Below are 15720 nucleotides of genomic sequence, written 5' to 3' on the forward strand. Positions count from 1 at the left end.
GCCCGTTTTGCCCAAGAGCGCGGTCACCGCGGTTGAACGAGCCAGTGCGCATGCGCGTTGCGCAGGTCTCCTCGTGATGACAGCAAATGACAGCACTGTTCGCTCCTGCAGAAGCCAGTGAGAGACGGCTAACAGTGAGCAAACAACTGATTCGAGAAATCTTATGGTCGGCTCTGTGTAAAGACACTGTGAATAACCATCCTATCTTAATTCCGTTTGGTAAGTTGCTAAGTTTTGTTCCGTATGTCCTGTTGATCTCATTTTGCCGCTCAGAGAGCGCTTGCTGCCCAAAGCTAAGCTATCGTAGCACACTAGCTTATCGTTAGCTTACCCCGCTGAAGCAGCAGACGTTAGCAAACTTGGAGAAATGAAAGCGTACCGCCGCTGGCTTGGCAAGTTCGTCCGTTCACCGTCCGCGATGCATTTCCAGACTCGTGTGAAGACACCTCTTTACTTTAACTTACTGAAATGTATCCATTGTATCGACTGCTTGTGGCAGTTCACCACATAGCTCCCTGTTAGCTGTCGTGACGTCAGACAGTTTTGGTCTACATCGCTTTTTGTTTTGTCGCTTAGGATTCTCAACACGTCCAGCGGTAACATAAGTTTGTGTAGCAAACCGCCATGGGAGTTAGCCCTCTCTATTGTCACCAGACTGGGTCTGTCGGCACAGGCAGCGTCTTCGTTGGCTCAATGTTCGATATAACTTCACCATCAATCAAGGACACTGTTGTTATAAGCCTGCGAACTTTTGTGTCAAGTGTGCCACCACCCACTAAGCGAACCAATGAAAGCAGTTTTACCAGTACAGTACCAGTAATCTCGATATTGCGTTTATTACGTAAAGGCTTGCCAGGCTGTGGGATGTTAAGTGCATAGTGCCACTAAATATTTTACTACCTCCGTTGTCTATGAAAGTTCAATTAGTTCCTGCCATTATTTCACGTTACTGTACCGTTCGTTTCACCACAGTCAATTCACCAGCTTGTGCTTGTGTTTTTGTATCAATAAATACATGCTATTTTTTTTAACGGTTTAGTACAGCTGTATACTTCAGATACTTTAATACTTCCTGTTTTTACGATTGGATACAATTGTCAAACCAGGGGCTTGAGCGAATAATGTGAAAATGAGCTGAAATAAGCCCCCTTTTAAATTGTTATTCCAGCGAAAGTGTGCAGTCCCCCCCCTCCCTCAATACATTTAAAATAATGTCTGCTCTTATGACAAACCAGATTCAGGTACCAGTTTTAGATAACTCCCTGCAATGTTGTTTGTTGCCATGATTGGAATAATAATTATAATAAAAAAAAAAAACTGATTTAGCCTAATTTGAAACTATGGTCTTTTGCCTTTAAAATATATCTGTATATATATGTATATATATATATATATATATATATATATATATATATATATATATATATATATATATATATAGAGAGAGAGAGAGAGAGAGAGAGAGAGAGAGAGAGAGAGAGAGAGAGAGAGAGAATGTAGTATGTATGCTTTATTTTTTCCATCCAAGAGGAAATTGCATTTTTACGCTGGTATAATTTTATTTTTTCCCCATAGAAACATTTCTTAAGCCCACATGCAGCTCGCTAGGCTGTCCCCCAGAGCAGTTAGGAGGTCAGTGCCTTGCTCTAGGGCACAGGAGGTGATCAGGTACCTCTCCAGATATCGGCCCTCACTCTGTGGACTGGTATCCACACACTGACTTGGAGCAGAGACCCTCTGCTTACAAAGTCAAGTCCTGACAGGCTGAGCAGTGTTACTCTTGCCCCTTACATAATAACGCCATGACTCATTCGTTGCTGAGAATTCACCTCATCTTTTTGTCACAACACTGAGGGGAGAGACAAAAAGCAGTGCTTCGTGAGTGATGGCACTTGATGACGACGACAGCGTCGATGTTTGTCCCATGGATTTGGCGACTTGATCGGCTTCTGAAGTCGCTTCCTCATTTGTTTGACAACCTGCTGGTGACATTCAAAGTGTATGACAGCGCCTGTAGCTCAAGCTGTGTCCTCATTAATCTGCCTCGGATGCCGTTTATGAGTCTTTACTGCATCCATACAGTATGATGGTAATAGCAGGGTAGGGAGGGAACTCATGGTGAGACGGTGAGGTCAAAGAGCAAATCTTGTGCTCTGGGGACAAAATTAGGGGTGCTTTTTGGGAACAGCAAAGGCTGCAGGTGAGGTAGATGGCACACAAATGTCAGCGCTGTTGTCATTGTGCCTGTGATGATGATCTCAATCCAGGATGCCATCTAGCTGTAATTGCACACAAACAGTGGCTGTGTCTCAATTCAGGGTCTGCATCCTTGAAGTATGCATTTGAAAGGAAGAAGGCGTGTCCCAATTCCCAAAAGTCCTTAGGACGCTTCAAATGCGTACTCGGAATGCGTCCTTGTTTTAGCCGATTTCCAAGGATGCACCGCTACTATCCTTCGTGTACTTCTGTATCCCACGATGCTTTGCAGCAGCAAGCAAAGGGATCCTGGGAAGTCAGCTGAAATTAGCGGCACGTACTGGCAAAGACACGACTTGCAAATGTAAGTATTGAAGTTTCACTTGAAATATACAGTTTTTAACATAGGATTTTCCTTATTTGATCATCCAACGGCATCGTTAGATGGCTAACCAATGGTTAGCTTGATGAACGTCACTTCCGGGGTTGGCCAGCAGGAGGGAACAGCGGTGACGCAACGAGGAAATACGCCGAAGGCTAGACCGTCCCGTGTGGTTACCGGGCGGGGAGGCAGGGTTTGGTTCGTGCTTCTAGGCCGGGTCCTCGAAGAACACTTCCTTCAGACTGAGGATGCTCGTTTCGAAGGGTGCAGACCCTGAATTGAGACACAGCCAGTCTGTGTGTGTGTGTGTGTGTGGCAGGTGCGTCGCCATTAACGATTGCTTTTGATGTTTGTTGTAATTTAACATTTATTCGTCCAGAATGAGATTTTGCAGTTCTTCATTGTCGGTTTCGTCAATGTGCGTGGGTTATTTTGTCCGAAAGTTGTGATGGAATTGCTTAAGGGTGTGAAAAACTCCCCAAGCAGTGTCTCTTCCCCTGTTGACCTGCTATGCTCTCACTCACCCCCCCCACCCCCCACCCCCCACCCAACCGTCATTAACTTCACACCCTAATTGCTAGAGATAACAAGCAGAGGAGTCAACACTGTTTTCTCAACTTCAAATAGCAGAACCACATCATACAGGTCTTACTAGTCCCTCATATTGTATTTGGTGTAAAAACATGGATGAAGGGGGGCGGTCTTAACGTGTGTTATCTTTCATCTTTGCCACCTCTGCAGCTTTATTGAGCTTTGCCAAACATTCCCTCAGGGCAGCGTTTGACCCAAGCTGAAGGAAGTACACCAGGGAAGGTCACCCAGACCAGCGCCCGTATCTGAGTGATGATAGGGAGCAGTCGTCCAACCGTGTGACTATGAGCAAAACAATCAACATTATCTCCTGTTGTCTTTGACGCTTTGACGCTGACCGCCGTTGATCTGGAAGGGCGTTCGTCACACAGGACGTCAGTCGAGGCCGCCGCTGTGTCGCGGGGGGAACGTCGCCCTCACTGTACGTGGCTGCTACGAAGTGCACAGCTTTATCTGCAAAGGAAGTGAGAAGAGGATGTAGGCTTCGAAACCTGAATACCTCCAGCACAAAGTGAAATCCTTTGGATGTCTATAAAAAGCTGTGTGTGTGTGTGTGTGTGTGTGTGTGTGTGTGTGTGTGTGTGTGTGTGTGTGTGTGTGTGTGTGTGTGTGTGTGTGTGTGTGTGTGTGTGTGTGTGTGTGTGTGTGTGTGTGTGTGTGTGTGTGTGTGTGTGTGTGTGTGTGATATCATGTAGTAGGAGGAGAGGGCTGTTTTCCAAACGCTGCCACTTCTGCCGCACAAAAGCATTCCGAGTTTATCATCGGGTGCTCTGGGGTGCTTGGAGCTGCTCGTGCTCGTTCGTCGTAGGCGCTGCGAATCCGCCGTCGTCGCCACGGCCTGAGTGGGCCGTCTCACCTCTCACCTCTGGAGCGAACGTCTCTCTGTCTCTCTCTGCCTCTCTGCCGCCGCAGTCCCAGACCTGCTCGGGCCGCTGCGGAGCCTGTCGGCGCCACCCTCCTCCTCCTCCTCCTCCTCCTCCTCCTCCTCCACCACCACACCGCCTCTCATTCGGTTTCTCTTCTGCTTTGGACTTCCTCAGCCTGTTTAGCGACTGACTCACCAGGTAGCCGCACGTGCGCACTGCGAGCCCTCCGCACGGCAGCGGAGGGGCATTTATGTGCCGTCGCAAATGGCGCTTAACCTCGCCGGGCCGGCCGCTCTCTCACTTCCTCTCAGGTATGTGAGGAATGCGCTCGTCGAAAGGTGGAATTGCGCCGGTAGCGCGCTCGTAGTTTCGAACGTAAACTCGACACGCTGCGGGAAGTGCGTGTGAGATTTCTGGAGTGCCGTGATGCGTCACTGCGACCGCTCTTGACTCACCCCCAGCCAGGTGTTCACTCGGCCCTCTTAGGTCACCTTCGCAGCCAGGCTTTTTCTTTTTTTTTTTACTTCTCCTTCGTAGGGCATCTGTTGCACCGACCCGACTGCTGCGATCCTATTGAATATCGCATAGTAAATCATTTCCCGGTGCCAAATTCCGATATCCAAGAAAGGAAATCTCAGCGACCGCGAGCCAGAAATCACTTGGCAGACCCGTCGTGATGGAAAGTCGCTGTTGATTGGCTTTCACATCACAGAGGCGTGAACTACTTGCAAACCTTTGTTTAGGTTAGAGTGAAAATCACAAACTGGAATAACTTGGCTGAAATCCTGATTTGAATGAGCAGTTGAAAGGAAAATTAAATATTTGTGCTGTAATTGCAATGTTGTTCAAATTGGTTTTAAAAGTATATTGTATTGAGAAAAAAAAAAAACAAAACACCTCGAAATATTGAAATTAGCATCGTATCGAAAAAATTTTGAGCGTCACCTCCTATAGTTAGGAGTATAAGTACAGGATGGCAAAGGTCTGGAGATGTGTATAAGAGGCCTTTTGGTCAGGGCTCAATTTTGAGATGTAGGTTTTTGGGTCTATGAGGAGAACATACACATTCTAAAACATAGTGGTTGTTTTTTTTTAATAGTTATTACTATTATGATCAAGCCAGCTCTTCATATTTTCCTTCAGTAAACTTTTATCACGGAGTCGTACATTTCACTTCCAGTGGTGGGAAAAAAAGTTTTTGGACGCCTCATGCATTTGTGATGTGCTGCATTCAAACCGTTTCAGTTTGTTTTTTAGTTCAATTTTTTTTTCCCCCCTCGTGCAGTCACCAACATTTAGCCGCGTGCTGCACGTGCACTGGGCCGTCCGGCTGTTTCAGCAGGATGACGTCCTTTACGACACGTCCAGAGTACAAGAATTGAGTTTTCTTATGTTGCCTTGCTTAACGATAGATGGCAAAATAATTTCATTTAGTTTGTGTGAATCTGATGCAGCCAAAACCCATTGAACGTACTGTGTGTTACACATGATGAGGAAACCAACCTGGCTTAAAAAAAAAAACACTGAATATTTTATATTGGTCAGCATGGTTTTATGATGAACTAAACAGCATCAAATCTGTACTCTGTTGCTGCTATGTCTCTTAGTCAACCAAAAAAAACAAAAACCCAGAAGTGTTGGAGTTTGGGAGCTGTTGCTCTGTAGTTAAACAAGCGCCGCTTCCGTCGGACGTTCGTCTGTTGTGACTCGCTCATGGATGTTTTGTTCGTCCTTTGGTTTATTCGTGCTGCCATACTTTCACATTTATGCCTGTGTATGGAGAAGCATGCCCATCAGTGACTGGAGTAAAATGACACATTTTTCCTGGTTAAAACATTGTTAAAAAGTCCCGTATGAAAGGAGATATAACAGCGGTGGAGTCCGTGCAGACAGTACAATATGTGAACGCGAGATGTCCGGACTCATTGTGGCAGGAAGCCGAGTTCATCTTTTTTTTAAAGCCAGTTTACTCCTTTCTAATTTACCTTCATTCTCTTTCCCAGCCATTAAAAGAAAAGCAGTGTTCGCAGCGAACCGGCGATAACGTTCCTCCCTGTTTGTTCTGGAATTCTCCTTCGGGGGAATCCGATGCAGAGGCTATCATTGTGCGTCTAAATCTGCATGGCCGATTAGATTTGTCAGGCACATCAGCCCGAACGTTGTGGCTGTCTGTTAGGTTTGCGAGCGGCGACGCGGCCTCGCGGTCATTTCCATTCTTGACGCGGTCTCGCCTCGTTCTCCTCTCCGGCGCTGAGCTGCACAGCGAAATCTGTGTTTGCTGTGTGAGCCACTGGCCACAAAGGGGCCTTTGTGCAGACGATTCGGCAAGAAATCATTCAAATTTCATGCGCCGCGCTTGGTTTGTATGTCTTGGCTGCGTCCGTCTGGAAATGGAAGCGCTATTTGCATACTGCAGAGCGTCTTCCACAGCGGGCCTGCGTTTTTTGTGTCGGAAAAAAAAAAAGCAGGTCTGCTGTTTTCCTCGGGCCTTGTACGAAACGCGTAGATTGGTGGTCACTTCCCGCGGAAGGTGCCAGCGTCATGTGTGAGCCCTGCAAGAAAAGGGAATCATATCCTGTATTTACCTTGAAATGCAGGAAAATTCACGAAACGCTCAATAAGTTCTGAAAGGTTTAGAAATAACCGAGAGGAAGAATTGAAAATAGATTTTATTACCAAATGTGTGATTAAAGTTGATCAATATCGATGTATAAACTCAACTAAACACTGGCACACACACACTTTCATTCAATCCCAATTATTGTCATTATATATTTAACTTCTGTCGTCCTTGTGCCCACTTCTGTGCACATGCACCGTGTGGGTGATTGTTGTTGAAAAAAACCAAAACAAAACTTGCACTTGGAGACGTAAGAAGGATTCTTAGGTGCAACACAACACATTGCAAATGCACGAGGAGGTGTCCAAAAACTTTTTGTCACCACTATACGTCTTCACATTGTGGTTAAAATTTTGTCCGAGAACCAACTGTGTCATCGAGTGACCTTATTCTATGGAACTAACAAGATGAAAGCCTAAACATTGTTGCTTGGTGCTGTATGATCCTGCTGTGTGTCAGTTGTTGTCACGCGTCCTTGTTGTTTCTCTGGCTGCCGCCAACTAGCAGGGGACAGAAGAATCCAAAATGTCAGTCTGGTCGGCTCAGTTTCCAACAACTGTTTTCAATGACTACACAGTGTTGTCACTCGACTCAAAAAAAAATAATCTATTGCTTTTCAGTCGCTAGAAATAGTTTACTTAAAAAAAAAAATCAAAAGTGCAAGTGCCAAGCATTTCTCAGCCTCTGGAGAGGCCGAGGCTCCATGGCAGTTGTGCTGTTGGCTGGTTGTCATGTTGCTGTGAGTCTGGGCGGGGCTGGCCGCCGCCTCTGCCGCTCGTGTGCAAGAAATGAGTTTTCGCTCGACTTTATCACTGAAATGTACCGGCATCAGCGCCAGCAGCGTCGTCCAAAACGCAAGAAAAAGTTGCTGGATTTTTCACGAGTTGCTTTTGACTGTTGGAGTCCTCAAAAGGGTCTGACATCACACTTATAAAAGAGAACGTTATTTTGTCCAGTGGAATACAGACTAGCATTTTGATATTGGGTTTGCTTGACCATATTATGACTTAATTGGACATGCTAGCATGGCAAGAGAGATTTTCCCTTGAATTCTGTATTAGCTTTCACTTTTTTATTACCATGTATGTTTCAAATCTTCTTCTCATTCTCTCCGTTGCCTCGTTCTCTCTCCTTCGCCAGTGATCGGTGTCTCTTCCTGCGAGAGTTGGCCAAAATGGTGAAGCCAGACATCCACACTCTGGCCCACCACCTGAAGCAGGAGCGGCTGTACACGGCGTCGGAGAAGCAGCTGATCCAAAGGCTGAACGGCGAGGTGCTGAAAACGGCTGAGCGGCTGTACCGGGCCGCATGGATCGCCAAGCAGCAGAGGATCAACCTGGATCGCCTTATTCTCACCAGGTCCATCATAATGGTCAAATTGTCTTTCACATTAGAGTACCCAGGCCAGAACACTCTCCCGAGAACACAGAGGAATTCATGGATTTCACTTTTTTTTTTTACTGCACTAAAAAGATAATACCAACAATCTTACTCACTCCACTGTATACATGAGGCACATAAATGATAACACCAGATTATTGATTAAAATATCTGTGCTGATAGAATAATGTTGAAAACAAACCTGCCTTTGCATCGCATTGCATTCTGAGGGACTCGTTTCTTAGTAGCGGTGGAATTTTGCTTTGCTCTGGTTAGCGGTGTAGCTAGCTGCGCTGCTCTAGCAATGACAAGAGACAGAAACTACTTGGCTGCTGAGACACTCAGCCCTCACAATACAATGCGGAATGAGGTCCCACCTCCAAATTCCAAACCACCCTCTTGTCAGCAGAAACGGTGTTTATGTGTTGTCAAGTCAGTCAGTCTTTCATATGATGACATGTTGAATGTAGTAATAATAATAATAACTTTAGTCGGATGCAGTTGTGCTTCTTTTCAAAAGACATGTAATATTTCCGTGTGAGGTCGTTCACTTTTCAGACCATCCTCCTTTATCTACACTCAAACTTGCCTTTTTTTTTTTTTTTTTTTAATTTTTCATTCTGGCTTTTCCCTCTCTTTGTGTTTCGGACAGTGCGGAAGCCTCGCCGGCCGAATGTTGCCAACGTGCCAAAATGTTGGAGGACACACAGTTTGTGGACGGCTACAAGACTCTGGGCTTCCAGGAGACGATCTACGGCGAGTTCTTGGCCCGGATGAGAGAGAACCCCAGGCTGGTGGCGTCCTGCTTGGTGGCAGGAGAGCGGCTGAACCAGGAACACACCCAGGGCGTCATCCACACCGTCTTCACCTCACTTTATGGCAACTGTATCATGCAGGAGGACGAGAGCTACCTGCTGCAGGTGTTTAACGTTATTCACTCACTAACAAATTGACGTCAGGTTTCTAAATGATCAGCCACCACAGTCCTTGAGTGTTTAGCAGTGCTGGCCTCCGCTCAGTGGCTCCAGAAGACTTACAGTGGCTTAAGCCAATGTTTGCGAATGAGGCTCATCAACAGCTCATCTCTTTCTAATAACTGTGACAAAGGTGTCTGTTCAGAGAGACGAGGTGCATCACACTGGTTTGCACCTAATGTCATTAATGTATAAAAGCATGTTATACAGGAAGCAATCTGCTAACAGATTTGCAAATTTGTTTGTAGATGTTGAGTGGGAGTCGCTTTAAGTCCCATTAAGAAATGTTAATTTAATGTATGTGTTAATTCCACGTGCTCACACTGTTATGTAAAGGAACGGAAATGATAAAATATTTTATCTGAAATAGGGATGCAAATCATTGATTAATTCATTAATCGTTAGTTAATTGGCCTTATCGATCGATTAACAATTATTATTATTGCTAAGTGTCGATTGTTGAGAAGCTAAATTTCCCAATAAAAAATGTGTAAGGAACACATTATTTAACCCTTAAATAATGTTGAAGGTCCAATGTGACCCATTTTTACATTAGAGACAATTATAAAACACCCAAAACATTTCTCCTCTGACTTTAAGTTGACTTCTAATGGGTCACATTTGAACTTTTTTTTTTTTTAAAGTTGCAATGTAAATCTAGGTATATTATGAATTGCTATTTCCTACCACTACACTGTTATAATGATATTAACTACCTGTGTAGAAAATGTTCAATTATTTGTGACTAATTTAATCGATTAAATTGTTAATTAACAATTAATCAATAATCGATTCATTGTTAACATCCCTAATCTGAGATATTTATGAACACAAAAGCAGCCAAATTACAAAGCCACTAAGCTTATTTGCAGAAACAAGTAGTCTTTTTTTAAAATGTATTTTAAAGGGCAGAGGGGTCAAATTCATTTTCAACCCATTGCTGTGGAATAATAAAAAAAAAGCTATTATGAACAATGAAAGATGAGGATAAGAAATTACTTCCAAATGTCCTGAGATTGGGGAGAAAAAGTTCAGGAATCCTCGACCAGTCGCTGTAAAGAAACAGATCTGAACTTTACTAATCCCTCCAAGGCCACCTGGTGGAGCCTCTGGGAAGCTCAGGTAGACTAACAACTTTTTCAAGCGTCTCTCTCGTCTTTTGCCACCGCCAGGTCCTCAGGTACCTTGTGGAGTTTGAGCTGAAGGAGAGCGACAACCCCCGCCGTCTGCTGCGGCGGGGCACCTGCGCCTTCAGCATCCTGTTCAAGCTCTTCTCCGAAGGCCTGTACTCGGCCAAGCTCTTCCTCACCGCCACCCTCCACGAGCCCATCATGCAGCTGCTGGTGGAGGACGAGGACCACCTGGAGACGGACCCGGCCAAGGTGACGGAGCGCCTCACCCCGGCCCAGCAGGAGCGCTTCGGGGAGAAGGGCTCCGAGGCCTACAGGCAGCGGGTGCAGGCGGCCGTGGAGGCCAACGAGGCCAAGCTGGTGGCCCTGGTCAACAAGTTCATCGGCTACCTGAAGCAGAACACCTACTGCTTCCCGCACAGCCTGCGCTGGATCGTCTCGCAGATGTACAAGACGCTGTCGTGCGTGGAGCGCCTGGAGGTGGGCGAGGTGCGCACCATGTGCACGGACCTGCTGCTGACCTGCTTCATCTGCCCGGCCATCGTCAACCCCGAGCAGTACGGCATCATCTCGGACGCGCCCATCAACGAAGTGGCCCGCTTCAACCTCATGCAGGTTGGCGCCGGCGTGCGGTTCTCCCTGCAAAAGAGCTGGACCCCACTGTGGCGGAGAGCGATGACGACGACTTGATTTGTTTCCACAGGTGGGGCAGCTCTTGCAGCAGCTGGCCATGGCCGACGACGACGCTGACCCCAGGCGGAAAAGCATTTTGTCCAAGTTTGATAAGGTCCGTGACCCTCCGTGATGCTTTTGCATTTAAACTTAAAAGTACGATCGATTTCATATTTACTGGTTCTCCAGTCAGAGCTGTTTTCTTATTCGAACTTTCGAACTTTTCGTATACTAAGCACTACAAACCAGCCTTGTATATAAACCTCACGGTTGTGGGTAGCTGTCTCAATTTTCTGCTGAAGCTAAAGACTTTTCGCCTGGCTGACTGTCACCCAGTTTAATCCTTCTTCTGTGCGTTCACCCGAAGCTCCGATCCTAACAATATTGAAAAATTAATTATCTCTCGGTGCCAAAATGCCGATATTCAAGCCTGTAAATCTTAGAGTCTGTGAGCCAATAATTATTTAGCGTATGTGTCAAGATCCAAAGTCACTGGAAATTGGCTTTCACATTATAGAAGTGTGAACTAAAGATGCTCCCAAACTTTTGTTGACTACAAAGTGGAAATTAGCGTCGAAAGTGCGGTTCCACTTCATTAATGTTGATTAAACTAAAACAAAATTCAACATTTGAATAACTTGATTTGAAAGGGAATCCTGATTTTAATTGCCAGTACAATGGAAAATCAAAACTTTGTGCTGTCATGCCAATGTATTTTTGTTATTGTCTAAATTTGCTATAAAACATCCAGTCTCAAAAAAGTACAGTTCTGGACCGACTCTCAAAATTGGCATTGTATCAAAAAGTTTTGAACAATCTCTTGCCTGAGTTGTGAGCTTTGCACCTGCTGACATTACAAGCACTGCTCCACTCAAGAGTTATTCAGCGCCACAAGCCCTGACCATGGACGTTTCAGGTTTCTAGAAAGGACCAGGAAGTGGCTTTTCAGAAGACAAAAAGAACCGCCCCGACATACACAAAGAACCACAATCCTCTCCTTCAAAGTGCTGTGATGACCCACTTCCTGACACGCACCTTCATGTTCCTCCCTCCGTAGAGCTGCGTCGCTGCCTTTCTGGACGTGGTGATCGGAGGAAGAGCGGTCGAGACCCCACCCATGTCCTCAATGAACCCCTTGGAAGGGCTCAGTAGGACTGCAGTCTATATCACACACAATCAGCTCCTAATACTGGTAGGCAATCAATGCCCTTCTTTTAGTCATTGTTTGCTGAGGCTGGAACGCCACTGTGGTGTTCACCTTTCCGAACAATAAACGGTTGCAATTGGCATTATATAATCCACAATCCTAACAGTGTCAGAGTGATTGCTCCAGTTACTCAGATGATGGATCATTGCTGATGAAATCTGTAAATTAAAGAAGTAGGGCTGCACAATATATCGTAAATGTATTGATATCGCGATATCGACATGTGCGGTAGACACGTCGTAAGCACTGCGATAAATAGTGCGTTCATCCATGCGCTAGCTAGAGCTAAAGTAAATTTGGCCAATCAGAGTTCTTTATTTTTCTGAGTGCTTCCTGCTAAATGTTTGATGTTAAGATGTTTTTGTGGTAACGTGCATTAACACCCATGTGTGCTGGGAAGCCTCTGGATTTGTCACAACCAGCAGAGTTTGGTTGGTGACACAGGTGATGCATTAACTAGCCTCGCGGTTGTCATGTGACCCCTCCACCCCCCAGGCTCACTATATATACATTTTTACAGAACAGCGGTAGAAGGCAGCGGCTAAATTGCCTTCAGCTCCATCTCGGAAAATAATACATGCAGTTTAATTCATGTAATTTACTAAGATTCACGTAAAAAAAAAAAAAAATTGTTCTGCCAAAAAAGCACTGCCTTCCACTTCTTCCCTCTAAAAAAAGTATCTCCCTGCTTTCTCAGGTGGACTTCGTCCGCAGCGTGATGGCTGGAGACCACCTGCGGGAAGAGGAGCACATGGCGCTGGAGACCCTGCTCGCCAACGTGCCCCAAAATCGAGCCGTGAAGAGCAACAGCCTGGAGCTGACTCCCTCCAACACCCCTCAGCTCTCTCCGGCCACCACCCCTGCCAACAAGAAGAACAGGCTTCCCATAGGTACCCCAGGCCGAGCGTGGAAACCCGCTGTAGTTTGCCGACTGGAGGAAAAGTCTGATATTCCGCCTAATTAGAAGCAAAACAAACAGGCAGAGTTGAGCGGCGACGGTTAGCGAGCGGCCCGTGTTTTTATAGGACGCTAATGAGCTTCTTCTCGGCTTGTTATAGAGATAATTAGCGTGGCCCTGAATTGAGGCTCAATTACAGAAATGACAACCAATTAAATTACCAAATATAAATGAAGCCATTTTAATTGGAATGGATGGAAAAGATGCATAGGCTACCTTCATTAGCATCCTCCAGACAAACGACGCCGCGGCAACTCCCCTTTAATTGGAAATGGACCGCTTGCACTCTGCGCCTCTGGGATGTGACGTCTGTATGTACGCACGAGCCTCCTCGACGCGACTCCTGAAAATGGCTTTCTTGATTCTGAGATGTGCAGTGTTTTTCTCTCTCCAACTCCCCCACTTTGTCCCTTCTCCTCTCCTCCGCCGTGCTGCCAACGAACGACCAGGACAACACTTAGCCGCTATAACTTCCTGGGACCCTACAGCCTCCTCTCTGTCTGCACACATTCCCTTAGTAACCCCTTTTGGTGGGTAGCCCGACCGCGGGCGGAGCCGCCTATCCGTGTATCTTGCTGTCCTCACCCTGTGGCGTGTTAGTTAGATGACACTCATCTTGTAGCTCCCCCTGATACCCCCCTCCACCCCCACCGCCAGCCTTGCTCACCGCTGCAGCCCATGCACTCTCACCATGCTTGCCCCGCCCTGCACTGCGCTTTGGCTCGTCATTGGCACAACTTTGTTTATTTATTGAATTGTTTTTTCCCTTATGCTGTTCTCTAAGATTTCATCAGGGATTTTCATTAGCAGGAATTGTGGAGAATGTCACGCTTTTTTATCTTCTTGGCTGGCGTTAGTTCTACACAAGTGCACTTCCTTCTCACAATGTTTCATATTTAAACAAAAAAAAAAAAAAAATACAGCATATAACATTTTCAGAAACGGCAAGATTAGCTAAAGCTTCTTTTAATGGCAAAACTGTTGGATGGAGAAATCCATAGCAAACCTTCTGCTCACTTGACCAATAAGCTGTTTCCAATGTTTGCATCTTACTTTATGTTTCCAATAATAATAATAACAATAATAATAATAATTGCACTTTTTATTGCACCCAAAGCGCTCACATTGAAGCCATTCACATTATTTCCTCTCGTAATTGTGCTGCTGGTTTTGTTGACCTTTCCTTCCTCCGGTAGCATCGTAGTGCATATAATAATGTAACTAGCGATTACTAGTTACTAGATTACTAGATGACTTTCACGGTTTCAGTTTTTTTTTTTTTAATTTTAAGGTGAACTTTTGAAAGGCTGTCCTTTAATGGCAACTCTTAATGTCTCTGTGCGCAATCATCTTAGTTTTTCTAATGGAAACATTGTTTCCATTTTGAGAGAGGATATTAAACCCCCATAATATATTGATAAACGTTCTGTGTCTTGATGGGTGTTTACATCATCCTTCTGAAGTGACGCATATGTAGCTGCTCTTTAAATATTTTAGTCGGCTACGAAAGAACCGACCCGCGTGTACGGAGGTACCAAAGTCAATGTGCTGCTCAAGAGTTCCATTATGTCAGCCGTGCCACTTTAATCCCCGCGGAAGCTGGTCGCTACAGTGATTCAGCACAAAGCAAGCAAATGAGATCAAGAGCCGTCTTGGTTTCACGTTACGCTCTCTCATTGTTCCGCTTCAAGGGGATCTCGCTACTCGTGAACAAAGTTCTGTGTGTGCTCCTGCGTGTTTCACAGTGTGTAATGTGAGCTTTAGCTATGTAGAATCCGTGCCTCGGCCTTATTAACTGGCGAAATAACAGTCATAACTAAACAATAAATCATGAAACGGGAGAGAAACTGCTCTTAAAAGTCACACCAGTGTTGCGTGCCAAAAGCTTTAAAGCTGATTTTGAGGAAGTGACGTTGACAGTAAATACCTATGATTCATGCTGAGCTTATTATAAACAGAAATGCAACCAGCTGACACAGCAAAGAGGCAGCTCACTGTTGTGACCCACCAGAGTAGGGTCTCAACCCCCCTCCATTTTATTTCCACTAATACATGGCCTTCTGTTCATATCGCCATTTATATACTTGCTATTATAAAGTCAGATTTGTATTTTTTTTTATTTGATTTCGAAATAATAATAAAACAATCTCTCCAACCAGCAGCAGCCCGGAGCCGCAGTCGTTCCAACATCGCCCAGGAGGGGGAGGCAGAGGCCAGCTCCCAGGAATCGCTGCAGGAGCTGATGCCAGAGGAGGTGCTGGTGATTTCAATAGGCAGCGGTCCTCAGACTGTCCCTGGGATGATGTCAGAGAATGAGGTAATGAACACGACTGGAATTAATGGCTTCATTTGCAGAGGAGATGATGGCGTGATAAATTCACTAGCGCATTTCCTGCTGTCACTGAAACGGAGTGGGCCTCCTTAGTGCTGACGCGCATTTTGCTTTATTTTCCGGCTTGCTAGTTGGACAACGGGAAAACCGGACACAACATTCAGAAAATCTGTACTTTTTTGGTGTGTCTAACCTTTGCCGTCGCTCGCTAGGTTTTGAACTTGCAGATGGCCGACGGCACCCAGGGGGACGGTCACGCTGATGACACAAAGCTGCATGGCAAACCAGACAAGACACTGCGATTCTCACTCTGCAGTGACAACCTGGAAGGAATCTCAGAGGGTCAGTCTGCAGAAATGTTTTTTCCATTATAAAACCTAAAGAAACAAAACACAAAAGAAGAAGAGTGTAG

The 15720-nt window shown here is 45.5% G+C and overlaps 1 protein-coding gene and 1 long non-coding RNA gene across 11 annotated transcripts in view; one reads left to right on the top strand and one right to left on the bottom strand.

Moving 5' to 3' along the window:
• Nucleotides 1–65: 65 nt before the first annotated feature.
• gapvd1 (GTPase activating protein and VPS9 domains 1) overlaps nt 66–15720 on the top strand; it is a 32417-nt gene continuing 16762 nt past the window's right edge. For 3 of the 10 annotated variants that reach the window (XM_076039104.1, XM_076039109.1, XM_076039108.1), the window contains exons 1-10: nt 66–219; nt 7796–8014; nt 8688–8955; nt 10182–10754; nt 10843–10926; nt 11869–12003; nt 12716–12908; nt 13426–13506; nt 15136–15293; nt 15521–15650. In XM_076039104.1, the coding sequence (XP_075895219.1) occupies nt 7830–8014; nt 8688–8955; nt 10182–10754; nt 10843–10926; nt 11869–12003; nt 12716–12908; nt 13426–13506; nt 15136–15293; nt 15521–15650 (1807 nt within the window). In that variant the 5' untranslated portion in view covers nt 66–219; nt 7796–7829. Of the gene's footprint in view, nt 220–4153; nt 4234–7795; nt 8015–8687; nt 8956–10181; nt 10755–10842; nt 10927–11868; nt 12004–12715; nt 12909–13425; nt 13507–15135; nt 15294–15520; nt 15651–15720 lie in introns of those variants that run through there. The other 7 variants (XM_076039111.1, XM_076039112.1, XM_076039113.1 and 4 more) reach the window with 5 other exon arrangements.
• LOC142897068 (uncharacterized) lies at nt 3732–4292 on the bottom strand. Its single transcript, XR_012928419.1, has 2 exons — nt 4164–4292; nt 3732–4133 (listed from the first exon to the last, which is right to left on the bottom strand). It is a non-coding gene; the product is annotated as an uncharacterized LOC142897068 (long non-coding RNA).

This window comes from Nelusetta ayraudi, unplaced genomic scaffold (genome assembly GCF_046127955.1).
Source record: "Nelusetta ayraudi isolate G7.1 ecotype Tasmania unplaced genomic scaffold, CSIRO-AGI_Nayr_v1 ptg000058l, whole genome shotgun sequence".
Lineage (NCBI taxonomy): Eukaryota > Metazoa > Chordata > Actinopteri > Tetraodontiformes > Monacanthidae > Nelusetta > Nelusetta ayraudi.